Below are 27,933 nucleotides of genomic sequence, written 5' to 3'. Positions count from 1 at the left end.
ATGTTCTGGCTCTCCAGGGGAAAACAGATGACCTCTATCAGACCACATTTGGGCGCATGAAATCACAGCACTGCCAGATCTTTCTGACTCTGAGAAGACAGGTGCTAGAAGATGCAGATGAGGTCTTTGCAGGCTTAGCCAGAGACCCAGAGCTCACATCGTTTCCTGACCTCTGAAAATAAGGGCCTGCCATGAAGTGCTGATACCTTCATTAACTCTAAATTGCAAAGAAGAATTCTAGAGGAAATGCAAGAAGCACAATACTTTTATTTAAACAGAAAATCTTGGGAAAAAATTTAATTAGCTCCTTCAGACCAACCAATTTGAACCCATTAATTAAAAGGAATGGAGGCTGTTGCTTAATGGACTTGAATGCGACCTAGGTTTAATTATATCTGAACAGCAATTTGCACCATCCCTTCGGTTCTGCTGGCACTGGGCTATCTCAGTATGCATAAAATAAACACTTGGGCTAACTCTCCAAAGCCTCACAATTTTCAAATGAAGCTTAAGCAAATACCACACAATTTCTTGGCAATGAGTTTTCTCGTCACACTAATTAGGATTGCAGGAAATGCATTACTTGGAAACACCAAAATAACAGTGTTTTGTCATTTCTGTCAATGAGTAGTTTTTTTTTCTTGCTTCTTGCATACTCATTACCTGTGACATTATAATGGAACAGATGTACTAAGGTCAAATAGCACATCTGAGGTTTGAATGTCAACAGGGTAAGCAGATAGAGCTCATCACCACCAAAAGGCATTCTGGAAGCGTCCATGTGCCACATGCTGGTACCTTAACCACACTAAATTGCTTTTCCTCTCACTCCCCACACCTTCCATCATTCTTCCTACTTAACAGATTTCCTTCACACAAAGGGGGTGCAAGAGACACACTACACAATCAGGTACTGAGGCTTAACTCTTCAGGAGAAACCTGGGCATGTTTTATTTATACTCTGTCTGGCCTTTAGAAGTCCGGAACCTGATGAGGATATTCTAGGTGACAGGACATCTCTGTGGCTGCAATTATGGCTCCATCAATGAGCATTTCTAAGCAGATCGGTCACATGCTCTAAAACTGAACTTTTAAACTAATACTAAAATCAAGACAGAACAGATGAAGTAATATACATTTTACTTGTGGCACCGGATTGGGACATTCCTGTAGATGGACAAAGAGTTTTGTAAAACCAGTCAGATTGTTATTCCATGTGAAAGGAAAAATGGAGTTGTTTTCAGACTCTTAAGGGGAGCAGTTACTGTATGTAAAAATGGCGTGGTGGGGCATTGGTGGCGCAGTGGTTAAGCGTTGGGCTGCTAACCAAAAGGCCGGCAGTTCGAATCCACCAGCCGCTCCTTGGAAACCCTCTGGGGCAGTTCTACTCTGTCCGATAGGGTTGCTATGAGTTGGAATCAACTCGACGGCAACAGGCAACAGGTTTTGGTTAACTTCACAAGTGGGAAGGAGAATCAAGATCAACAGCCCGAGGCTGACTGCTACGAGGTGGAGGTCAGACTTATCTCTTTCCTCTCCCCCTCTTAACCAATTCTAACACCAACCGTCCCTCCCATGGCACTCTGTACGTCTTTGCTGGGTTCAAATAATTTGTTGCAATGGCCACACAGAACTCACAGACAATATGCACGATTATGGAGTTTATTAGGGAATAGGCAGCGCAGTGGTTAAAGCGATCAACTGCTAATCGAAAGATCAGCAGATCAAAACTACCAGCAGCTCTGTGAGAGAAAGATGTGGCAGTCTGCTTCCGTAGAGATTTATAGCCTTGGAAACCCTATGGGATCGCTATGAGTTGGGATCAACTCGATGGCAGTGGGTTTGGTTTTAATAGGTTACAATTCAGGTTCAGGAAAGCTCAGGATACAGTTCTTCCATCAGGACAGCTTCTTCTCAGCTGTGCCTGCAGGCATGCTTCTCTCTGGTCCCTTGGCCTCTTGGCCCCTCAGCCTCTGCATTCTGCCCTGCTTGGGCAAGTGTTAAAGCTCTTTTAGCTCTGCCGGTAAGTGTCTGACGCTCGCCACCCCACCAGTAAGCCTCACTGCAACTCTTTTGTACTGGTCTCCTGATTCCTGCAGTCTACCGCTGTCTTCCGTGTTACAGCTCCACTCTCTTTCTCCTGGATCTAGTAGGTTCTCAGCACAGAAATCCCGGGTACAAAGGATGTGCTCCACTCCTAGCTCTTCTTTCTTGGTGGTGCTGAGATCCTCCCTTCCCGCCTCATGGCTCATCTTAAGCCTAGCAAGATGGCAAAACTGACCAATTCTCTCGTTAGGGTTCCATATACCTTATTTGCATAGTCCCACTCCCACAAGGTACCACAGACCTTATTTACATTATTAGCAAGCTATCCAATCCCTTTGGTGGGCCACAAGCACCTCATCTGCATAATCCCACCTAGTCATTTGGTGGGAATTACAAAGACTATGGCTAGAAGGGCCATATTAAGTAATTCACTGCACTGCAGCATATAATGAAAGTAGTTCCTAGGAAGACTATATAAATTTGGTCAATTTTCAGTCACTCTTGGTGAAGAATATCAAAGATAATCCAAAACAGGAGACACGCACTCACCATATACTTTTTTGATTAGTTTTAATTAACTAAGTTGGTGGGGTGGCTCAGGAGAGAGTTTGGGCAATAAATCAACCTTAGCTTATCCAATGCATTGATTATTGGCATAAAGCGATCAGGTCAATGTGGTGATTCACAGCGCAGGCTCTGGGGTCAAGGAGACCAGGGTTCAAATCCTGATTCCATCTTTTATTAGCTCTGTAACTGGCAAATTGTTGGATGTGTCTTTCTGTGGATTGTCTGAGGCCCACTGATAACCCATTCTCTCTAGCTATGGGACCTTAGATAAGGTAACACACCAAACCACACCAAACCAAACTTGATGCCGTCAAGTCGATTCCAACTCATAGCGACTCTATAAGACACACTAGAACTGCCCCATAGGGTTTCCAAGGCTGTAATCTTTATGGAAGCAGACTGCTACATCTTTCTCCCACGGAGAGGGTGGTGGGTTTAAACTGCCAATCCTTCGGTTAGCAACCAAGTGCTTTAACCACTGCATCACCAGTGCTCCTTAAGTTAACACAAGCTCTCTAAATCTTGGTCTTTTTAGTTGTAAAATGGGAGAAACAACAATGTTTACTTCATAGGGTTGCTGTGAGGATTAAATGAGATATTTCATGGAACGTACGTATTCCAGGGTTTGGCACTTAGTATATGTTCAATAAACAGTAGCTCAAGTTCAAATTCAGGTTCAGCTTAACACAGCTACATATATACGACCTTGTACCATTTACCTGCGGTTTAGGTGTGCGTGAGTAGTGGCTGTGGGTTTTTATACCATGTTTAGCACTCGCATGTGTATTATGAAGTCTCATGTTCTATAAAGTATCTTGACTCAGGACTCTAAAAAAAGGGAAGGACACTTACCAGAAGAGAGAGGTGACGTGGTTTACAGTGGCTGCCAGATGGAAAAGCCAGTCCTGTGAGTCACATGTCATTGCTAAGCCTCACCTGTTTATATAACGTGATTTGGAATATAACACTCATATGGTTACTGGGAATCATCATATTTTTGCTAATGTGTAACCCTTTTACACCTTTAAAAAGAACGAATAAAATGGCTGAGTATGGAGAATACAGTTTATTGCCGTTACGTGGAGGTTCCCGGCAGCCCGAAGGGTCCCTTTCCAGCCACTCATCTTCCCTTAGGCACCTGGTGTCATCAGGAGGAACCACAGAGCGAAATTTTCTCCCATACACAGGGACGGATTACCCAATAAGCAAGGTATGCACGGGCTTACTTACTAAACTGCAGTGCACCATATTGATATGGTGAAACTCATGTGAAATTGTACACTACAGATTAGTAAGTAAACACAATTAAGCCTGTGCATACCTGGATAACTGGTTAATCTGCCCCTAATTGGCCATTCAGGTTGGTTGGGTCCTCTCTTGGGCTCCACAAGCCCCTCACTCACACTACCTGAAGACTCTCCTGTAAAGGCATATAGAAGGACTAAGGAGACAAGGCCAAGGGAACTTGTCAAGCATGCTTAAGTGTCCAAAGTTTTCAAGGCACATCTTGGTGACCAGCTTGCTGGGATGGTGCCCAGACATCCAAATGCCCTTTCAGAAGCAAAATGAAACAACCACACCAAGACCAAAAGTTCCGGTGCTTCAGTTGTATGAAAGCCCCAGTACAAAATCAAATGACAGACTTTACATTGTAAATTCATTAACCTGGAGATTAGGGAGTAGGACAAAATTTGGATACATTTAAAACTGGAAGTGCTGAATAGCTACAGCTGTGCCAGCACAAAACCTTCCCCAGTAAAATTCAGCTTGAGCATCACATTCTTGGAACAGCCATTTCTGGTCACCTGTCTCTCACCCAGATTCCAAACCAAGCTTATGCCACGACTCCCTCCCAGCAGTGAGGCAACTTACCCACTGCCTAAGTCTCAGCCTCCAGGTCATTAAAATGGGGTTATAATGGTACCAAGCTCACAGGACTTTTGTGATTAAGAAACAACCCACAGACAGGGGTTAGCACGACCTAGCACATGGTACCAAAAAACCAAATCTGTTGCTGTCGAGTTGATTCTGACTCCTAGTGACCTTATAGGATAGAGAAGAACTGCCCCATAGGGTTTCCAAGGAGCGGCTGGTGGATTCAAACTGCTGACCTTTTGGTTAGCAGCCGAACTCTTAACCACTGTGCCACCGGGGCTCCAGAAAGTGGCTGTCATTTTCATGGTAATGTGTACAACAACACAAATGCATCAACTGTGTTAAATCGAGACTGACAATCAGCTCCTGTCCTCCACAGCAGGCTCATCCCGGCTATTTCATTAACTACATAATTTGCAATGCAACATTTTACACAATGTAATTTTCTGACTCCACTTACAGCATTATGGTGAGGTTTTACTGTGGATATCATTATTTTTAATGGTTAACGTGTTTGGCTGCTAACCAAAACGTTACAGGTTTCAGTCCGCCCAGAGACACTTCGGCAGAAAGGCCTAGCAATCTATTTCTGAAATACCAGCCATTGAAAACCCTATGGAGCACAGTTCTACTCTGACACATATGGAGTTGCCATGCGTCAGAGTAGACTCGACGGCAAATTTTTTTTTTAAAAACCTGTTTACCTTTCACATTGTTGTAATCACCTGTCGACCTGTCAGCCCCCTCTATCCCACCTTGTGGACAAAACTGTCTCAGTCACCCCTGTGTCCACAATGTCTAGAATAAGACCTGGAAGACCTTCAGTGATTAATACATGCTTGATGGCTGGGTAAAAGAATCCAGCAATCAGGTGTGTCTGTGAGGACAGGTTGAACGTTTTGGTGTATATTTGGGTGTGACATGTGCTTCTGCAGTCTGAGAGGTTACCAAATCATATCTCTGTACGTTCTTCACTGTATATACATATACGGGTGGGGGAGGGGGGAGGAACATATGTGTATGTGTGTGCAATTTTTTCCATCTAGATGGAATGGGAATGACTTACTGTACTGGTCACTAGGCAGAAACTTGTTGAGATGGTTAGCTGACGGCCAATGGGAACTGATATCTAAACTGTAATGGAAGGTGGACTGCTCCACGTAAGTACGTACGCTCTTGAGCTATCACTCACAGGGCCCAGGATGTGGGAGGCACCATGGAGAGGTGGGCATGGGATATCAGAAGGGAAGGGTCCCTTGCGGGGAGATCTTGCCGATCTAGGCGTATGATTCATGAGAATTGGAAGAAATCGTTTCTAAATGTCTGGCCTAAAATCCTAGCTGCCCACTGGGTTTCATCTTGCACTCATTTCTTCCTTCTTTGTATGATTATCTGAATGCCTTCTACAAGTCCCTCTCCTCTCACGGAGCTGTCTGAGGGTCTGATTCTATTGGTGGTAGCTCCCTCCAAAACCCAAACCCAAACCCAAACCCAAACCCACTGCCATTGAGTTGATTCCAACTCATAGCAACTCTGTAGGACAAAGTAGAACCAAACTATAGGTTTCTACTGGTTCCATAAATCTTTATGGAAACTGACTGCCATATCTTTCTCCCATGTTGCGGCTGGTGGGTTTGAACTGTCGACCTTTCAGTTAGCTGCTGAGTGCTTTCACCACTGCACCACCAGGGTTTCTTGGTAGCTGCCTCAAGCCGTGGGTTTCTGAGAAAGGTTATGCAACCCCAGGCAAGGTCAGTGGGAAGAGCCATGGTAGATTGGGGGTCAGGGATGAAGATGGGATGGGATAGGATATGGGCTGCACATACTGTGTATCTGCCAACCTGTCTTGGCTTCTAGGTGAGTTCCCACAGGTAACCTGATGTGTGGACGTGGCAGGGTCGCCATGATCACCCAAGTCTTGCAAGGGAATGAGCAGAGGCTGGGGGAGGGGAGGTGTGCAGCAAAAGTATGAGCAGCGCCTCTTCCCCTGATCTGCTGCAGCCAGAATCTGTTCTTGACTTCTACACAGAAAGGGAGGTAACTGTTCTGGCTCACAAATCACCCTGGTCCACTCATGATGTTTCTCCATCCTGGTGTAGGATGCAGATGCCTTACCAGTATCTACTACGGAATACTAAGCTTCCCATGGAGAGACTGGGAAGGTGGACATGAAGAGGTGAAAATCTGGAAGATGGAGAAAGAAAACATCTTAAAGGAGACAGGGATTTATCACAAATAAAAATGTGCCACCCTAGTGAGTCCCCATTTGCTGCCTTAATAACCCTTTCGTGCCCAGTGGTATATATAGTGACCGTGAACTTTTTCGGCTTCTGGGGTTTGCTGGGAAGCTGCTGTACCATTGACAGTGTGTGCTGCCACAAGGCAGGGGCCTTTATGACTGGTGGAAACTGAACAAATGGGCATGTGCTGCAAATTACTGTTTTTACAGGGTATTGTATGAGGTATCTGAATTTTTGGTAGGAAAAATAGAAATTTTGAAAATTTTTGTTATACGTATGTACCAATAGCCCCAGTGGGGACTCTGGGGTATAATTATTGGTACTTCATATGTACCACTAAACACTTTGGGTATGCTTGTGGGAGGGGGCAAGAAAAAAAATCCACGATACCTACAAAAAATCCAGACACACTCAATGATTCAGCATGCTGCTTCCCTTAATGAAAACACATGGTATCAACAAAAAATTCAAAGCAGCAAATAACTGGGTCACCAAAGGGTTAAACTGCACACCTAGAGTTTGCTGGACAGAATGACTTGTCTGTGGGCCTCTGATAAATACTTAATTCACTCAAATTCATATTCTTATTAGAGGGGTCTTTTAGATTTGACAACTCCCCAGCTCTTTCACTCCCGATTTTCATTACACTGAATTCCTCTTGTCTTCACAGCTCCCTGCAGCACGAGTTGGCTAATGACGCCTGGGCCCCTAATGGCATGCCAGGACAAAATTCTGCTGAGCAGAGACTTTCCTGGGCTTCGTGCAGAGATGCAAAGATGGCTTATAAAGAAAAATAATGAGTCAGAAGCTGATTAAGCATCAATCAATTCTATATGTCTCTGAACCTCTTGAGGAGGGAGAGACTTGCTTGTCTCTCAAATAATGAGCCTGAGACTCTCATTTGTTCTGCAGACATTTGCTTCTCTGCACCTCCAGCTCTCCACTTTCAACATGGGGTGGAATAAATTGCTTTTAAAGTGCTCTGAGACATAGAGGATGGAGCTAGAGGCAGAAAGAGTTATAAATGTAAAGACTGACTGGTCTTTAGCGTCATTATTTCAAAGCCCAAGATTCATTCGTTTCAGGGCCTGCTGCTGTGTTCTGGGCAGAAAGGGTGACTTGGCGATACACTGCCTCGTTTTCATCATATTTGCCAATTGTTTTAGCCATAATTCCACTCTGAGTATTTTCATATAGTCTAGTCAGATGAACATGCAACATATAATGGGATCAGTGACACCTGCTGAATGCACAGGTTTTTCAAGGATGGATGCCATGCCCCTCACATCCAGAATTCGACCGTGATCCTGAGTTTAGGGCAATCCTTGACATCATGGCTTGAGCTACCTGGGCCTCTCCTCTGTCCTCCCCTGGACATCAGGGCTCTCAGTCTGGCCTATTTCCCATTCTCTGACAGAGTAAGTGGATGGTAGGGAGCAAGTGTTCTTTTAAAATTTACAAGGCTGAGTAAGACATCCACGAGGTTAGGTTAATAGAAGTGTGTGAGACAGTAATGACATGCTGCTGAAAAACAGCTCTGCTAAATGTTATTTTAAAGGAGCTTGAGCTGTTCCCACAATCGTACGTAGGGAAAAGTAAAACGAGGCAAACGGCAAAGATAGCATTTCCACAAAAGAGCCTCGACATTCTGACGACGAAAATATCCACCTGAGACAGAAGGTGAATGGGAAGCAAAGGGTAGGAACCCTTCCCTCCAGATCACCACACACAGTTACCAGACTACACAAAAACTTCCAAGGAAATAAAATCTTAATTAAAATAAACAAGGTCTCTGGCCAAGCTGCTAACAACTTTGTCAACTATTCTAGTCACCCCATCATGCAAACGACTTGGATCTAGAAATGACTGAATGCATTTATGGGTGGAGAAATTGAGGCAGGAAGGACTGTATATTCATTTGGCTGGTGGGTGTCCATTAAGTGTTCTTGAAGTTGGGCTTTCTTTATGAGGATGGTCTGCTGAGGACAGGAGACCCTGGGGGGTGCATGGTTAATGCTTTTGGCTGCTAACCAAAAGGTTGGTGGTTCAAGTCTACCCAGAGGTGCTTCGGAAGAAAGACCTCTTGATCTACTTGCAAAAAATCAGCCTCTGGAAACCCAATGGAGCACAGTTCTACTCTGACACCCATGGGGTTGCCATAAGTTGGAATCAACTCGATAGCAACTGGTAGTATGCTGACGACTTAGCAGATCTTGTGATTTGCAATAAAACAAACAAACTGGGAGTTGGGGCCAGCTCCAAGGCTTACTTGATCCCTATAACTGTGGGCAAATCAAACTCTGCAGATTCTTTCCTCAGCTATAAAATAAAGTTAACAATAATACCTTCCCTGCCTGCCTCTTAAGTCTGTTGTGAGAATCAGATGAGACAGCATATGGGAATACACTTTCTAAAAACCATGTGTCACACAACGATTAGAAATCACCAGTATGCCATACAGTATACCCAGTGAGCCTCTCTTCCCTACCTTGAAAATAAAAACAAAGTCAGGTAGGGGCTGGAGTTGAAAAATTCACTACTGATAATAAGCTTCCCTATGTTTCAGAAAATGTAAGGTGAGGATCCTGTCTGTCTCATTCACTCTTGTATCCCTTGCACAAAGCCTGGCACATAGAAGCTGCTCAGTTAGTATTTGTTAAATTCAAATACAAGATTTTATTAATAAGCCTGAAAGAGCTTGTCTAAGACATTAAAGCGCCAGCCAACCCTTTAAGGCCAAACTCGCGCCTATTGGCAAGTCCTCTAACTTCACTTAGTATTTCTAGAGTAGAACTGGAGTGCTCGGGTGGCACGAACTGTTAAACACTCAACTACTAGCTGAAAGACTGGCGGTTCAAACCCACCCAGAAACATCTCGGAAGACAGGCCTGGTGATCCGCTTCTGAAAGGTCAGAGCCTTGAAAACCCTATGGAGCAGTTCTACACTGCACACATGGGGTCCATGAGCCGGATCTGACTTGACAGCAACTAGCAACAACAGAACAGAATTACAGAAAGAACACAGAGCATTAACCAGGCTGGACACTGGGTGAACTTCTCCACCCAAAGCACCACGCTCATCACAACACTTCTCTGCAAAATACTTCTCAACTCTCCAGTGGCTCCACCAGCTACCTACTCCACATGGTCTAGACTCTGCCTGTGTCTTTGACAATCAGACCCTCATTCCCTGATCAAATTTTATCTTCCACTATTTTTCCAACATTTAGAATAGCTGGCTTGGTTTCTAGCTCCCTCCTTAATTGCCATCCCCAACTCCGCCACCTGACTCTAACTTCTGTCTGTCTCGAATGCCAAGTGCATCCACCTCCCCCTTATCCTTCATCTCTTGCATCTTTCATGATGCTTTTCCTGCTTCCTGATCCACATTGATTTTTTCCTCATCTGAAGTTATTCCATGTCTAACATACTTGTTGAATGAGGAGGTGTGAGGAAAAGCTGGTAGGGGGACCAATTTCTTGAACAGCGGTGGTGGGGGTAAGTTAAGCACCCTCAGCTTACTGTGTAAGCTGCTTCTCTATCAGAAGGTCTGTCTCTCTAGGGTGGGACCTTATCTTTCCTGTGTGGGCCTCCCCAGCCCCTTGCTTGATCCCTGGAACAGAGTAATTCCTCAATAAAATTTTTTGACCAAATAAGTGAACAAAACTGTAGGCACCTCCTTCCACAATTCACTAACTTTCAGCCTATAGCTGGTCTAGAAAACCACCTCCCAGAAATGACCTAAAGAGATACTGCAGCATCGAAAAGGAAGCAAGAAGATTCTGATCCTCATCCTGACACCAAATGGAAACAAGTCTCTAAATAAGATCACTGGTGAATTTTCAGAAAATGACTACAATTTTACCTTGGTTTCTCGGAGAAGAAATTGCAGGTCCCGGCCACTGAGGATACCATGATTTTTCACGTAACTGGGAATATTCTTGGTGCTAGAGCCGTAGACTGTTGCATGTACTTCCATATATGTGTGAATAATGTCCAAGTAGATCTTCTTATTCTAAAGAGGGGATAGAAGGAGAAGGCATTTCTCGTTTCCTTTCATTCACGTAACAACCTGCTGTCTCATAAGGACAAAACCTGTCCTAAGAGCTGGAGGCCATGAAGACAGCAATCCAGCTCCTGAAATCCTTTAAAAAAAACGATCTGGCTGATTATGAGGGTAGAAACAGTCATATTGCTGGTCTACAACCTTGCAAGAAGAAACACATTATATAGCAAAGTATTACTGAATACCAATGACAGCTTACAGCCAACTGTTTGGAAGTATCATCCTCGCTTTGTAATTACCAGGGACCCAATACACTGTTTTTGGCTCATCTTCCTTATGTGGGAGGAAGTTTGGGAAAGGAAAGCCCAGAGAAGGCAGTCGGTTGGACTAGAATATTTATTCGGAGATGCTAAACTGTCCCCAAGGAATACAAACATCCCCAGCTCTTGCCAATATTTCTAGTGATGATTAACTCATGTTGTCAGAACTGGACACCACCTAATTCAGATCATGGGGAGATGAGAGTTTCCCACAATATATATTGACTAACTTGGCAGCTGGAGAGATAATGAGACTATCTAGGTAGACAAAAGTGAGAAAAGATAAAGTGTAAAATTTGATTAGCATGGAAACCATCAAGAGTAGTGCTACTTTTCATTAAAAACCAAATCAAACCTCTTTTTCTGTATTTGTAGGCCCTGGATTTTGAGGCATGTTTTCTCTGTCAAAACCAACTGTGGGAAACGGGCAACATTTACTCAAAAGCAAACATGAGAAGGCAAGGAGGGGAAGGGAAGCTAGATCAATGGAAACAGAACAAACAGAAAGGAAATCATGAGAATGCTGACACATCGTAAAAATCATAACCAATGAGAATGCAGACATGTTGTAAAAATTACAACCAATGAGAATGCTGACACATTATAAAAACTGTACCCAATGAAACTGCTGATACACTGTAAAAATTGTAACCAATGGCACAAAACAATTTGTATAAAAATTGTTAACCAAAAACCCATTGCCGTGGAGTGGACTGCAATTCATAGTGACCCGGGGAAGCTAATTTGCTGTGGAAACAGTCACCTAAAACACAATAAAATATTATTAAAAAACAAACCAAACAAACCAAAAAAAAACTCACTTTCTCCCTGAAACACTTCACATCTCCTAGTGACTATGACTAAGTTGCACAAGCTGGATTCTGTGTGTTTTTGTCTGTGTTTTTAAGTTTGAAAGATCCAAGTTTTGTAATGTTTTCCAGTTGTATAAAAGCGGGACTTGGTTTTCCCATTCGAAGCCTGTTTGCAGACACTCCGGGCAAATCTAATAATAGCTGGTTTTGTGACTTAAGCCCACAGGGATACAGGAGATGCAGACTCAGCAGCCACGGAGTACGGAAGAGGAAGGGGAGGCCCGGGAGGAGAAGGGGAGCAGCACTTCTCCGGGGGCGTGGAATGACTGACAGGTGGGCCAGTTCCTCGGTGTCAGAAGTCCTGGTCATGACCTGCCCCCTGCAATTCATTGCACCAGTGGAGAATGTTACATGACTCCCAACTTTGGGGATAGGAAAAAATGGTCATTTCAAAATTATGCATAAAAAGTCTTCATGAGTGGAAAAACTGCAGCGTCCACGTTCTCCATCAGGATGACTTTGTTCAGAATCAAATCCATCTCTGCACCCTGAAAGATGAATAAAATGAACACTTGGACTGAAAGTTTAATTTCATGCCATGTTTTGTGTGGCTGTGAGATGCAAAATTCATTATTTCAGAGATGTATACCCTTGAATTAGTACAGAGGTGACTAGACAGTTTAAAAGCCATGACTTCCATTTGTAGCTTGAGCTAAATTTAGGATCACCTACTGGGTGATGTGCTTCCATAAAGATTACAGCCTAGAAAATCCTATGGGGCAGTTCCACTCTGTCACATGGGGTCACCATGAGTCCAAATCAATGAGACGGCACCTACCAACAACAACCGGGTGTAAATTCATTTGCAGAGCCCTGAGTGGTGCAAACACTTTGCACCTGACTACTAACCTGAAGGATGGCAGTTTGAACCTACCCAGAGGCACTGTGGAAGAAAGGTCCGGGGGATCTGTTTCCGTAAAGATTACAGCCAAGAAAACCCAGTAGAGCACAGTGCTACTCTGTAACACACGGGGTCACCATGAGTCAGAATCAACTTGATGGCAATGGGTTGGGGTTTTTTTGGCCTATGATTAGTTCTTGTGTTAGATGTCACTGGTAAGTCCTGCTCCCTTACCCTCTCTCAGGAACTCTAAACCCACCCACAGCCCCTGGTAAGTAGGAAAGGGGGCTCTGTAACACATCCCCCCACCCTTGCCACAGCCGACCAGCCAGGTGTGTGTCTGACACGAGACCCAGTATAGGCTGGCTAGCAGCCTACGACTGGCTGGCTGGGCTCAGGGGAATGAGCTGAGCCCATCAGATTCTCTTTGGGAACTCCGAGTCTGTGCTCAAAAAGATCACTTCCAGGTGGCTGTGGGCTTTAGGGCAAAAAGGTCATTCAGCGCTGGTGTTTGGGCATCTTGGGCCAAATTACAAGTTCTCAGGAAGCCAGTTGCCAGTTTTGTGGGGTAGGGGTGGGAAGAGAACCAGGTAAGAGCTGAAAAAAGGAAGAAAAAGGGTAGACAGACACTTGGTAGTAAGAGGGACCCAGAAAGAGACCAAGACAGAAACATCAGCTCTGTGAACACGAGAGATGAAGAGATAGAAGGAGAGCGAGCAACAGCGAGAGAAGAAAGAGTGAGAAAAGGTAAAAGAGAGAAAACAGGGCTCAGAGCTGTATCTGGCTCCCACCCCATCCACAGCCATTCCCTAGATTCCCCAGGTCTTTCAAGATCCTCAGTAATAACAACATGAGGGCAGTTGTGGTTCAGTGGTAAAATTTTCACCTCCCATGCGGAAGACCTGGGTTTGAGTCCTGGCTAATGTATCTCATGCTCAGCCACCACCTGTCTGTCAAGTGGAAGTTTGTGTGTTGCTATAATTCTGAACAGGTTTCTGCAGAGCTTCCAGACTAAGATGAACTAGAAAGAAAGGCCTGACAATGTACTTCTGATAATCAGCAGTGAGAACCCTACGGATCACAATGGTCTGATGCACAATCCACTATGGGTATGGTGCAGGACTGGGCAGAGTTTCCTTCCACCACGCATGGGGTCACCATGAATTGGGGGCCGAATGGACACCAGTTAACGCACCAGCAACAGCATAACAGCAGCTGTCAAAATTCTTCCCGATCCCACCCCATGCATTTACTTGAGCTACTCTAGGTGGATTCCTGTCATATCCAAGGAGATCTGGTTGCTCTTTCAGCAGGGATTTGGGTGGGTGGGTGGGGTGATGCCTTTGTCCTTTATGCAGAAGGAGACATTACCCCGTGAAGACAGTCCGAAGGCTCCTTGACTGGCCTTAGTTCACCTGGCACCTGCCCTGGAGAAGAATACTCACTGAAGAGAGACTCAGAATTAGGATCTGGCAGACCAGCTGACTGGGAAGAAAATAAGAGGGTACAGATGTATTGTCATCAAATGCCAGAAAAGGTTGGAGCTCCTTGAAGTACAACAAGGGGGCAAGTTTGGGCAAATATGAAGAAGTATATGTGAAGGCTAATAAACTCTATGAACTTCTTAATATTAAGGCATGGTAAATTACCTTCAGAGAGAACAGATGTAATTTCACAAATGAGAAAATCACAAAAAGTTATGAGGAAAAAAAAGTCTCAAGTTTAACTCTAACCTTTGAAGCTGATGTGACCATTATATGATTCCACCCCAGCTCTCTTATTGTCACTTGTCAGTTCTGTAGAAATCCAGGGAGGTGAGCCAAGCTACTAATTCCAGGTAGTGGTGGACGGGAGGAGCTACTTGTACTGAGTCTCCTGCAATCCCAATGCTTTCACTCTCACTAGATGCTAGAGAAATGCAAAGGTGTCTCTAGTTCACACTTGTTTCCTGAATTTAGGTCCAAATATTCAAATGCCTCCTGAACCTTCCACCTGAGTGTCCTGCCGGCACTTCCAACTCAATAGGTCATCATCTTACTTCCCCAGACCCCTCATATGCTCCTGATCTGTAGCTGCAGTTAATCTCCCACTCAGGTACTTGAGCCAGAATCCTCGGTGCCCTCCTTTAACTTCATACTTGTCATCTCCCCACCCCAATGCACACATGTACATTCACACACATAAACATACTTACACATATATGCATGCACACATGTACACACATAATTACAAATACACACACATACACACACAAATACAGACACACATACACACTTGCAAACACATACATTCACACACATGGGCACACACACACACCAAATTAGTCACAAAGTCCTGTTGACTCTGCCTCTATAATATCAGATGTTGTCTCCTCCTCCCCAGGCCCTACTCCTAGCTCACCTGGACTGCACCAGGATTACTATAATCAGCCTCTGAATATGTCTCCCTGACCCTCGTCCAGTATCTCGATTCACCCTCCTCAAAGGTGCCAGGGATCTTTCTGGATTGCAACTTTGATGAAGTCACTGACCACTGACTGGTGAACCATCACCTACTCAGGAATAAAACAATAAAACCACCACCACCTCCAACCAGTACTATTTACTCAGAGCCCGGCACTGTTAAGCCCTTTTATGTATACTGGTATGTATCAGTACCACTCACATTTTCCCCGTCTGGGGTTTATAGGTATGCTTTTGTAACATTTTTTAATACGTTCTGGTGTTGGGGCAGGACTTCTGTAATTGCATAAACTGGAAGGAAGTTCACTGGCACCATGCTGTTGTGCTGGGAGGTTACTGCAGCAGGTGCTGCAGGCGGGAGGAGTGACTGTGAATGACTTTTGTCTCTTTTTGCCTCTGTACAGCAAGATAAAGCTTGTAAATACACTTGGCCCTCCGTATCTACAGGCTCCGCATCGCAAGTTCAGATCAAAAATATTTGGAAAAGAAAAAAAAGTTCCCAAAAGCAAAACTTTAATTTTCCACACACCGAGCACTACGCTGAATCCACGTGAATGAAGTGATGTGAAGGCATACCCTGCTGTAGCCTTCCTTCGGCCATTTCATAGTCCTCAGCCTCTCTCTAGCACTCGCAAAGACTGAGAAAGCATTAAGTGTTAAGTGTAGGCATTAACAACTATTTACATAGCATTTACATTGTATTAGGTATTATCAGTAATCTAGAGATGATTTAAAGTATATGGGAGGATATGCCTAGGTTATATGCAAATACTATGCCACTTTATAGAAGTGAATTGAGTATCTACGGATTTTGGTATCCATGGGGGTCCTGGAACTAATCCCCTGTGCATATCAAGGGATGATGGTACATTTGCTATTTTCTTTGTGTTACTGGGAGGGTGTGGTTTCCGCATTAGGTAATATTCAAAAGTGTAAGTTATTTTCAGGCAAAATACACTGTAAACCCACATCCTTGATGTACCTCATGTACGCTAGCACAAATAAGTACCAGTTACATTTTTTGGCTGTTTGGAATTCTGAACAATGGGATAAGCCTTGTAAGGATATTTACAGTTTTCTTTGTATTATTGGGTAGGTGTGGTTTTTGGGATTAGTTAATATTCATGTGAAAACTTATTTTTAGGAGAAATACAGTGTAAGCACACATTGTAGTTTCCTTGATGCACTGCATGTATTTTCGTGCAATCGTCAAGGACCTATCTTCAGGTTTCTGAGCTGTAAGTACTTATTTTGCAGTACGAGGTAATTTATTGCAGTGGTAATATTCCCATGACAGCACTTCCTTTTAGGGCTTCAGTTTTACAGGAGGCTGGAGTTAGGCAATGTCTCCCCTTGAGTATTCTCACGCTGGTTTGGAGGGACGGTATTTGTATTCTCCTGCTGTGATGGTCCAGGTTGTGTGTCCACTTTGCTGGGCATGATTCATAGTGGTTTGGCAGTTACGTAATGATGTACTTTGGCATTTATGTAACAGTGTAGTTTGGCAGCTATGCAATGATGTGGTCATCCTCCATGATGTGATCTGATGTGACTAGCCAATCAGTTGTAAGGGCAGTTATGCAATGATGTAGGCTGCCTTTATGTGTTATCCATATTTTCCAAAGTTCCCCTCAAAAAAAACTTTATAAGAAAAAACAATTTTTTCCCTGCCTCATTCCACCTATCTTGTCTCCAGAGTTTACTGGTATATGTGGGTACCACATAATATTAATTAAAAAACCATATTACATAACAAAAGATTACCAACATGCAGCGATTCAGCATGCATTCCCTTAGTGGAAAAACATTACAACACCAAAAAATTACAAACATAAAACAATTTGTGCATGAAAGGGTTTTTAAAGTGCTTTACACGCATGGACTCATTTAAATCCTCTAGCAACCTGATGAAGTAGGTATTGTCATCCATATTTCACAGGTGCACTGGTTTCCTCGGGCTGCCGTAACAAAATCCCATAAACTGGGTGGTTTATAAGAACAGAAATGTATTGTCTCACAGTTCTGGAGGCAGTCTCAGATCAGGCTGCTTGCTGCATTGATGCCTTCTGAGGCTTTGAAAGAGAATCTGTTCCCTGCCTCTCTCCTGATTTCTGGTGGTTCTTGACCTACACTGCACATCACATGGTGTCCTTTCTTTTTTTCTCTCTCTGTATCTGTTCTCTTTTATAAAGACAGCCCTTGGATGGAATAAAGACCCACCCTACTCTGGTATAAAATCAGTTGCTACTGAGTCGACTCCAACTCGTAGTGACTCTGACTGTTAGTGTAGAACTGTGCTCTGTAGGGTTTTCAATGGCTGATTTTTCAGAAGTAGATCTCCAAGTCTTTCTTCTAAGGCTCCTCTGGGTGGACTGCAAACCTCCAACCTTTTGGTCAGCAGCCAAGCACGTTTTTGCACATAACTAATAACACATAACTAACTGATAACATCTTTTCGAAGACCCTATTTCCAAACAAGGGTCATACTCACAGGTACCAGGGGTTAAGACTCCAACATTATCTTTTTGGGGGACGCAATTCAATTCATGGAGCCCTGGTGGCACAGTGGTTAAGAGTTCAGCTGCTAATCAAAAGGTTGGCAGTGTGAATCCACCAGCCGCTCCCTGGAAACCCTATAGGGCAGTTCTACTCTGTCCTACAGGGTCGCCACGAGTTGGAATCGACTTGATGACAAAGGGTTTGCTTTTTGGGTTTAATTCAATTCATAACAGGTAAGAAAGTCGATGCACTTCGAGGTGCAGTGATTTGCTCACGCAAGAGAAACAGCAGAGCTGAGATTAACACACCCGTGGCCTGGCTCCAGAGTCTGTGGCTTTTACCACGGCACTGATGCTGCTTCTGCAAACCCAGCCTGGCACCCTGGGCCAGGAGACCTCAAAGGCCTGTGCCCTGCTGTCCTCTCCAGCCCTGTCTATCACTCAGCAAAGGCATGCCCTACCAACCCTCTCAATGTTCTAGTCGTACTGAACCACTACCAGTTTCCCAATGGGACTTCACACATTTACACACGCTGTCCCCTCTACCTGGAACATTCTTCCCTTCTCTTTTGTTGGCTGGCTCCCTTTCATCGTTTTAAGTTTCAGCTCAGCTAGTGTCCGCCTTCCTTCCTCAGGCTGCATGAGGGCCCCACTTCCCCAAGCCCTCAGCACCCTGAGCTTGCCTTATTCCTTGTCGCAGAGGCACATGACCACGAGCCCTACAACTGTCAGGGTCTCCCTCTCTGCCGATAGAGTTGCTCTCACACAGCCCGAAGAAGCTGGCAGGAGAGCTGCACTCCTCGCCACCAAAGGATTTATAGGAGCCCCTTCTGTCTGACTGTACATGATCATCTTTTGTGTTTGAGAAACAGGGCACTCCGTTTTTTTACATTAAGCAGGTCCCTCCTTGCCTTTCCCCAGCCCACAGAAAGGCCTCAAGTGAGGAGAAGCATGCAGGGGTGAAGACATTTTCCAGCATTCCGCCATTCCCTTCTTTTGGTCATCCAAACCTGAAGTGAAGGGGACCCCATGGGACCAGGTGTCCCATTGATCCAAGAACCAAAACAAGACCACTCCGTAGAAAGCTTTCCCTCTCTGACTTAAGAGACTAAAACCTGTTGTCGAGTTGATTGCGACTCATAGAGACCCTACAGGACAGAGTAGAACTGCTCCATAGGTTTCCAAGGAGTAACTGGTGGAGTCAAACTGCTGACCTTTTGGTTAGCAGCCTGAACTCTTAACCACCGCACTGCTATCTCAAAAACGCTATCACCTACAAATTTCTTGGGATGGAGCCAAAGCGGCCTTCCACCAAGCACCACAACACAGCAGGCCACCACCCTGTCTGAGGCCGAGGGACATGTTTCCAAACGGTCCCGGCTGAGACACCTGCAGCCCCATCATGCTTTCCATCTCTAGCTCAATTTAAATTCCCGTTAAAAACAACCAATCAAACTGATTAAAACTGAAATCTACCTAAATCCACTTATGGAGTGAAGAAGGTGCTAAGGAAAAGGAACACAGCCTATGCTAGAGTAACAAGCAATGTTTGCAGTGCCTGGTTAGGACTGCAGCTGGAAGCAGGGACACCTGCAGAACTGGTAGTAAGATATTTAGAGCTCGAACAGAGCACCTTAGGAAAACAGTTCAATCTACAGCAACGTGCATGAGAGAGTCCGCAGCAGAGGAGAGGAGAATGCAGAACTGGAGAATCAGCAGCTCTTTCCCTAATTTCTTTTCTAGCTGGGATGAACTGGGGGCACAGGAATGTTCTTTGGCAAATGGCAGTATCCTGAGCTGTTGGTGGATATTATGGGCAAGTCTCCCCAGCAACACCCTCGCTTTCCACTTCAGCCATGTGCGTCCCTTCTCCTGGACACCATCAGCCCTCATCCACAGGCATTTTTCGACCTGCTTATCATCATCATCACTTTTTATTTAACAATTCTGCACCTCTGCCCACAGTTATCTGCCCAGTGATGGGCACATGGTGAGTGCTGAGCCAGTGGAGTCCTTAGCCCACCCAGCGGTGCTGAATGGGCACCAAGGAGTCAGCCTGATGCAAACACAGGTCCTGCCAGAGGAAAAGGAAGTCCTCACACAGAGAACGCCAAATGTGAGAGCATGCATGTCCATGGTTCCAGTTATGTCTGAACCAGGAGCACCTTTGCCCTCCCCCGGACTCGAAGAGCTGACCAGTCCCTGCTGTGGCCTGAGCTAGTAAAGTGGTACTCTTGCCACGTGCAACAGTAAGGGTCCTGACAAGTATGCTTATGATCTAAGTCTTTATTTTGACCACCATGAATTTCTAGTCATTTTTAAAATTTGTAGCTTCTACCTGCCCCCATCTAAATGCAGAAATTGTTCTATTATTAGCAGTTCACATCCACCAGCTTCTCCTTGGAAACCCTATGGGGCAGTTCTACTCTGTCCTATAGAGTTGCTGTGAGTTGGAATCGACTTGACGGCAAGGGGTTACAAGCTTATTATTTTACTAATGATGAATAATAAATCTTTTTTTTTTTTTTTAAGAAACACAAGACTGTATACTATGCCTTGCCTGACACCCGCCACGAAAGCCCTTACTAATTACTGCTGCTGTTGTCATCAGCTGCCATTAAGTTGGCTCCTGACTCATGGTGACCCAATGCACAATAGAACAAAACACTGCCGGGTCTTGAGCCATCCCGATGATCAGTTGCAGATCAGACTGTTGTGATCCATGGGGTTTTCACTGGCTGATTGTCAGAAGTAGATCACCAGGCCTTTACTCCTAGTCCATCTTAGTCTGCAAGCTCTGCTGACACCTGTTCAGCATCACAGCAACACATAAGCCTCCACTGACGGAAGGGTGGTGACTGTGCATGAGGTGTACTGGCTGGGAATCAAACCCAGGTCTCCCACATGGAAGGCAAAAATTCTACCACTGAACCACCACTGCAGCTCTTTGAAAGGCTGAGGTTGGACTTGTCAACTCCACTGAGGAAGATCTTGTGAACCTTTCTCTACTACAGGCCTCCATTCTCTCTGGTATCCACCACCTCCTGCTTGAACTACTGTCATAATCTCTAACCAAGCTCCCTGTCTGAATCATGACACAAACCTTACGTGTCTTCTCAGATTTTCCTGACTGACTGTTCTTTCTCCTGCTCAGTCAGTGGCCACACAAGCCGACTATCCTCCACTGTCAGACCAGGAAGAAACGTACACAGGGGTGTGCGGGACTGCTTTCCGGAAGTTCAGGGTATTCATTTTCTGTGAGGTGAGTCATGGCCAATGGGAGACAGGCAATGGGAGGGAGATGTGTAGATAAACGATCCTGTTCTCTCTTCCATGAACTATGCCAAGGTACAGTTCCTCCTTGCAAACCTTCCAGGGAGTCCAGTGTGCCCAGTGAAAACGCTGCTAAGCAACCTGTGAGTCTGTGGGGCTCCTTGTGCAGCAGGAGCCAGCGTGGACACACACTCTTATCACATAATATTACACCTCTCCCTGCCTCACTTCACTTTTTCCTTCACCTGTACCTCCCTGGGTTTGCACCCCCCTCCCCAATAAAGCACCCACACTGTAATCTTTGCCTTAGGCTCCTTCACAACCCTCTGAGGATCTGCACATCTTCCCACCCTGTTCAGGAGCCCAGTTCTTGGACAATAAAACCAGCTCCTCGCAAATGAGCTAATGTCCACGATTTCACCTAAGGGTATATTTTAATAAAAAATAAAATAAAAGCAGAGTTGCAAACCTTAAAAGCTGTATTTTAGAATTGATTCATCTTCCTTTTAACATAGCTACCAGTATAAGCTTCTCTCTTAGGAGTTATGAGATAAAAAGAAGGTAGGAAGAAAAGGAGGAAGAGAGAGAGGCAGGGAGGGAGGAAAGCAAGAAACTACTTCACCTGTCTGCTCCTGAAGCCTTAAATTGAACAGGGATGGAAAAATCTTTTACTGTAAGATAAGAGGTGAGTTCTAAAATGCAAATCTCTGTGAAAGTCAGCAGTGAAGCAGAAATAATTTACATTACAGAATAATTTAAAGCTTGTACAGTCCTTAGCTTATATCTCAAGTAACCATCCAAGGTTAAGGCAGAGGGCGGGGGAGTTTTTAGAGGAGACCTGGTGACGCAGTGGTTAAGTGCTCGGCTGCTATCTGAAAGGCTGTCAGCTTGAATGCACCAGCAGCTCTGCGGGAGAAAGATGTGGCAGTCTGCTTCCACAAAGATTTATAGCCTCGGAAACCCTACAGGGCAGTTCTGCTCTGTCCTATAGGGTCGCTATGAGTTGGAATCGACTCAATGGCAATATGTTTTGGGGGAGTTTTTGCTGTGTCCCACTCAGGTCTTCTAAGGCTCTGGAAGATCCCTGGAAGCTACGACTTTCAAAGCCTGTGCTCCTTGTGCCCCCAAACACTTAAACCTCTTTAGGAGAAAAGATGGTGCTTAAAGGAGAACCTTGATCTCTTTCCAACAGTCTGACCTGAACTCCCTCTATGGGCCACAGGCAATAAAAAGAAAGGAATCTGCTTCTTTGTGCTGTACTGGGTCCTCTACTTACCATCGACCTCATCTGGTATAAACTACAACTAATCTAGGACAATGCTGTGTGTTAGGCTTCACTCAAGTATGACTGAGTGAAGAACCTTTGAGTTCTGGGGTAGACGACAAAGAGTAGGAGTGTGAGTGACAGGGAAACAGGTGCAAGCACTCTACTTACTAGGCTCCACTCCCTGGTAGCTGAAAATTGTAGTCTCTGGCCTAAAGGAAGAATTGGGAGATTTCTGAGGCTAAAGGATATTGTGGAAAGAACACTCAAGCCCTGTATTTGCAATCTTGGTGGGAAATTCCTCCTCTATAAATGTTGATGTTAGAATGAAATGCTGCCAGGTCCTGAGCTATCCCTATGATTGGTCACGGGTTGAATCACTGGCTGATTATTGGAAGTAGATTGCCAGGCCTTTCATCCTAGTCTGTCTTAGTCTAGAAGCTCTGCTGAAATCTGTTTGGCAGCATAGCAACACACACGCTTCCACTTATGCGTGAGGTGCACTGGCCAGGAATCGATCCAAGGTCTCCTGCATAGAAGGTGTTAATTCTACCCCTGAACCCCCATTGTCACCGTCATCTGTAAATAGAGGGCAACAACATCACTTCACTGAGTTACTAGACACCTACTAAACATGCAATGTTGAGCTAGGACTGAGAATAATAAAATGTATGTAAAAGCTCTATTTAAACATGTACCCTTATTTAAAAAAAAAATGTGGTGCTAATTCTGCCCCCAAAATTATAAGGACAAGCTAGAAGTAAGTCCTGAGATTGCTAGAACCTCCTCCACACTGCCCAGCTTAAACAAATGACCATGCCCCCTCCAGACCTTTAAGTCTGAACTGGTGTGTTAACTAGTAACCAGTTGTTGTCAAGTGGATTCCAACTCCTGGTGACCTCATGTGTGTCAGAGTAGACCTGTATTCCATAGGGTTTTCAATGGCTGATTTTTTGGAAGTATATCACCAAGCCTTTCTTCTGAGAAACCTCTGGGTATACTTGAACCTCCAACCTTTTGGTTAGTAGCTGAGTGCATTAACTCTTTGCACCACCTAGGCACTCCAAACCAGTCTGTATGCTTTCCTATGTCCCGGCACTTTGCGGTCTTCCTCTGACTTAGCACTAGAGTCTTCTGTCATTTAGCGAATGCCTCTAAAAGGACCCTAGGAACTGCCAGTCAGTTTATGAAAACAAGACACCCTCTGACATGGCCTCCTTTCTGCTCTGAGAAGGGCAGGAGGTCTCTAAACTGTAAAGCTGGTTTCTCTTTTCCCCGATGCAAATACAGTCATTTATGGATAATGATGTCCCTTCATGTACTCTGCTTGCTGCAGCCCTAAACCAACAAAGCCTACCGGTTATGCCACTGTGCTTAGAAAATAGACCGAAAAGTTGAAAACAGACCACCAGCACCCCACTGTGTCAACAGACTCCTTCATGAGCTTTCTGTTATCAGCTCCATCTGGGCAGTAATGACAGAAAACAGACTGTTATGTGACAAAGAAAGCTGTCACAATGTAAGGTTAGACAGACTAAGAGGCTGCCTGTCCAAAACTGAAGTTGTAATTTTTATAGAACCTCCAAAGGGTCAGTGAATTGTAGATGCAATGAACTTGGCCTGAGATTCTCATCCTCCCATGAAAGAGGGGGGAGATGATATCCTGATGGGCCTTTGCCCAGGGGCTGACAATCAGATGCTGTTCAAAGGCAAAGGCGACTTGGCTGGTATCCAGAATCATCCTGTGATGGGCTCCATAGAAGAATTTCAGAGCCTGAGGATTGGGCACTGCCTCAGTAAAGGGTAGCTTACTCACCATTGTGGTGGGTGTAATAGAGTGTGTGATGGTTAATTTTACGTTGACTTGGGTAGGCTATGGTTTCCAATTGTCTGGCCAAATACTAGTCTAGTTGCTGTCATGGAGTAGTTAAATGTGGTTAAATCAGTTGGCCTTGGGTACAGCAGATTACCTTCCATAAGATAATGTAATGATCTTCCATAATGCAATCTAATGTAATGTAATCAATCAGTCAGTTGGGGTCGTATCAGTATAGGGTGGATCTTAAGCCTAATCATTTCTGAGCTATTAAAAGAATGGACACAGAGACACACAGGGGAAGACAGATGCCATATGAGGACCCGTCTACAAACAAAGGAACACCAAGGATCAAGGGCCAACACCAAAACTAGGACAGAGACCAACAGAAAGAATCAACACAGCCCAGACCCTGATTTGGTCTTTTAGCCCCTAGAACTGTGAGAAAATAACTCTCTGTTCTTTAAATCACCTCACTTGTGGTATTTCTATTTGTGTTACGGTCAACACTGGGAAATTAAGACAGGGTGTGAGCACGGGGCTTCTTCCAATTAAACTGAGGCTCCAAAGGCCGGGAGCAAAACAACAGGTGCCAAGTAGCCTCCAGAGTGAGAGGCTAGCCCACCCCTACAGGGCAAGGGTACAAAAGGCATGTGAAACTGGTGTGGCCAGACTTAGCCTGGTACTTGCTGGTAGAGAGGAGGATGGAGGACGTCCTTGGAGAGCGGTTGCCTTGTTTCCCTTTGCCAGTCAACCAGGTAAAAGACTGGCCTCTAGGGAACCACCTGGAGAGCTACACTTGCATCTCAGGGAATTTCTGAGGCACACAGACTAATGCCAGGCCCACGCCCTGACATGCCTTATGGTTGCAGACTGGCTGGGCAGATGCTCTGAGTCAGGAATGGGGCCTGCTTTGGGAACGGCTGGAGCTCCCAAAGTTCCTCCAAGCAACGGATGGTTGAGTTCCCCTTGGCACAGGTGTGGACCACAAAGGAAGGCCATCTGGGAAGGGTTCTGCCCAAAGAAGTCAGAGGGAGCATACCAGTAAAAAACCTGTTGCTGTTGAGTTAACTCTAACTCATGGGGGTCCCGTGTGGGTCAGAGCCGAACCATGCTCCACTGAGTTTTCAACAGCTGATTTTTTGGCAGTAGATCACCAGGCCTTTCTTCTGAGGCACCTCTGGGTAGACTCGAACCTCTAAGCCTATGAACTCCAATACTAAAAATCCTATGGGGATACAGTTCTACTCTGACACACTTGAGGTCACCATGAGTCACAATCGACTTGATGGCAACTGGTGCTATGCAAAAGTCCAGGCAACAAGGACATGAGTTCACACTGCACTGAATAAGCATGTGCTTCTCCCTGGACACTTTCAAAGTAGCAGGTGGGGTGGGAAGGTGGAGAGAGGTGGCTCCATTAATTTGATTATGAATTATCCTGAAAAAAAAAAAAAAAAAAAAAAAAAAACCCACCCACAAGACCAGGTCACTGTGTTGTGGACAAACAGCTACACATAGTCTGGGACTAAAAACATTTCATTTAATGCTTAACTGTAAAGGAGTTAATAAAATGATTCTACAGTAGTGCTTAGAGCTGTTCTTCTCTTTGGAACCCTAATTAATAATAAAAAGCACCTCTTTGGGGAGACCAGAACAGCCAGACCCAGGCAGGTCAAAAATGTGCCCTCTCTGCCGTTCCCAATCACAGTGGCAGTTTGCACAGGAGGATGACTGAGGCTTGTATAAAACGTACTTTACTGTGCCAGGAAGCTCTCATTGTTAAAATAACGATGCTCAGGGTAGACAGCATTGCTTCAAACAGATGGACGACTGCTTGAAGATCTTGATGCTTAGCGGCTTTTACCAGACTTGGCTTTCGGCAGTAAACACCCCGTCTCCCAGGATGGATGGCAGACATGGGTCACCGCCACCAGCCTGTGCTTAATGATTCGGGCGGGTGCGGGTGCTTTGTCTCTGCCTGTGAACAGCGCATGAGCAGGCCAGGCCTGGCTCTTGAGGCTGGCCGAGGAGTGCGCCATGCCTGTCGCAGGAATGAAAAATGCTGGCTCTGCTACCCAGCCTTTCTGCACTACCAACTTTCTGGGGCAACACAACCCCACCCTAGGCACACACAGGGCTGTGACCCACACTAGTGGGCAATGAACACTCTGGACTTTACCCACAGGGGGAGAGCAAGAGTCAGCTCAGGCAGGAGTCAGCACCAAGAACAAAGAGAACCCTCTGTGACCAACAGTAGGCTCCATCAGTCCAGTGACAGCTGTCTGGGGGAGGGGCGGATGGGGGGGTGCATACCACCCAAGCAGAAGGGCATGTGTGAGTGTTGAGAGTGTGTGTGTGTGTGGGGGGGGGGTGGAGAAGCAAGGCAGGGGCACCCTACAGGACTCTGAAAAGGAAGTCTTCTCTCTCCTGGACATCCTTTAACTCTGCAACTGAGAAAAGCCTTGCAAAAAAACGGAGGTACTCTCTAAATTGCGTGTCTGTAGCTTCTAACTTAAACTTACCTGCCTAGATTCAAAATCACAACAGTGAAAAGAATACTAAATTCTATGGTCTAAGTTCTGCAGGCCCATGTGTTTCTGTTGTTAGCTGCTGTCGAGTTGGCCCCCAACTCATGGTGACCCCATGCACAACAGAACAAAACACTGCCCCGTCCTGCGTCATCTCCATAATCAGCTGCAGAGTGGACCGTTGTGATCCAATGGCTTTTCACTGGCTGATTTTTGGAAGTAGATCACCAGGCCTTTCTCCCTAGCCTGTCTTAGTCTGGAAACTGCTGAAACCTGTTCAGCATCACAGCAACACAGTAGCCTCCACTGACAAATGGGTGATGGCTGGGCATGAGGTGCATTGGCTGAGAGTCAAACCTGGGTCTCCTACACAGAAGGGGAGAATTCTACCACTGAGCCACAAATGCCCCAGACCACGTGTAGGAGGTGCCAAATAAAAATGATTGTTCAGTGAATGAATCAGTCCAAGTTCTGCCAGTGACCAGTTCTGGGGGAGTCATCTAACTTCGCAAGACTTACTGTTGATTCTGAAAACAAGGATATTTACATAAGGGTTCTGCGGGTCACATAAACAGTGCCTGGTAGAGTCCTTGACACAGAGCCAGTGCTCAAAACACTGGCTTCCTTATAATAGATTCTGCTTCCTTATAATAGGAAGGAGTTGGAGACGATGATGTTAAATACTATTTTTTTTCTTTTTATTGTTGTAGTTTAAATGAAGTTTACATTTCAAGTTAGTCTCCCAGACAAAAATTTATACATACATTGTTATGTGACTCTAATTGCTCTCCCCGTACTGCGATAGCACACTCTTCCTTTCCACCCCTGATTCCCCATGTCCATTCAACCAGCTCCTAACCCTCTCTGCCTTCCCATCTCACCTCCCGAAGAAGTTGCCCCTTTGGTCTCTTGTATCTACTTGAGCTAAGAGGCACACTCCTCACGAGTTATCACTTTATGTCCCACAGTCCAGTCCAATTCCTGTCTGAAGAGTTGGCCTCGGAAATTGTTTTAGTTCTGGGCTGACAGAGAATCCAGGGGCCACGCTTTCCGGGGTTCCTCCAGTCTCAGTCAGACCATTAAGTCTGGTTTTCTTACGAGAATTTGAGTTATGCACCCCACCTTTCTCCTGCTCCATCAGGGACTCTCTGTTATGTTCCCTGTCAGGGCGGTCATTGGTGGTAGCTGGGCACCATCTTGTTCTTCTGGTCTCAGGCTGATGAAGTATCTGGTTTATGTGGCCCTTTCTGTCTCTTGGGCTAATACTTTCCTTGTGTCTTTGGTGTTCTTCATTCTCCTTTACTCCAGGTGGTTGGGACCAA

At 45.2% G+C, this 27,933-nt stretch overlaps 1 protein-coding gene across 7 annotated transcripts in view; it reads right to left on the bottom strand.

Moving 5' to 3' along the window:
- Positions 1-27,933, bottom strand: part of MGAT5 (alpha-1,6-mannosylglycoprotein 6-beta-N-acetylglucosaminyltransferase) — a 450,048-nt gene that overhangs the window by 38,128 nt on the left and 383,987 nt on the right. For all 7 annotated transcript variants that reach the window (XM_023730183.1, XM_023730185.1, XM_023730187.1 and 4 more), the window contains one exon: positions 10,594-10,743. In XM_023730183.1, coding sequence (XP_023585951.1) covers positions 10,594-10,743 — 150 coding nt within the window. The remainder of the gene's footprint in view (positions 1-10,593; positions 10,744-27,933) is intronic.

This window comes from Trichechus manatus, unplaced genomic scaffold (genome assembly GCF_000243295.1).
Source record: "Trichechus manatus latirostris isolate Lorelei unplaced genomic scaffold, TriManLat1.0 scaffold00033, whole genome shotgun sequence".
NCBI classification, from domain to species: domain Eukaryota; kingdom Metazoa; phylum Chordata; class Mammalia; order Sirenia; family Trichechidae; genus Trichechus; species Trichechus manatus.
Note: the sequence above shows the minus strand (reverse complement) of the source record. Positions and strands in the feature narration are given on the sequence as shown.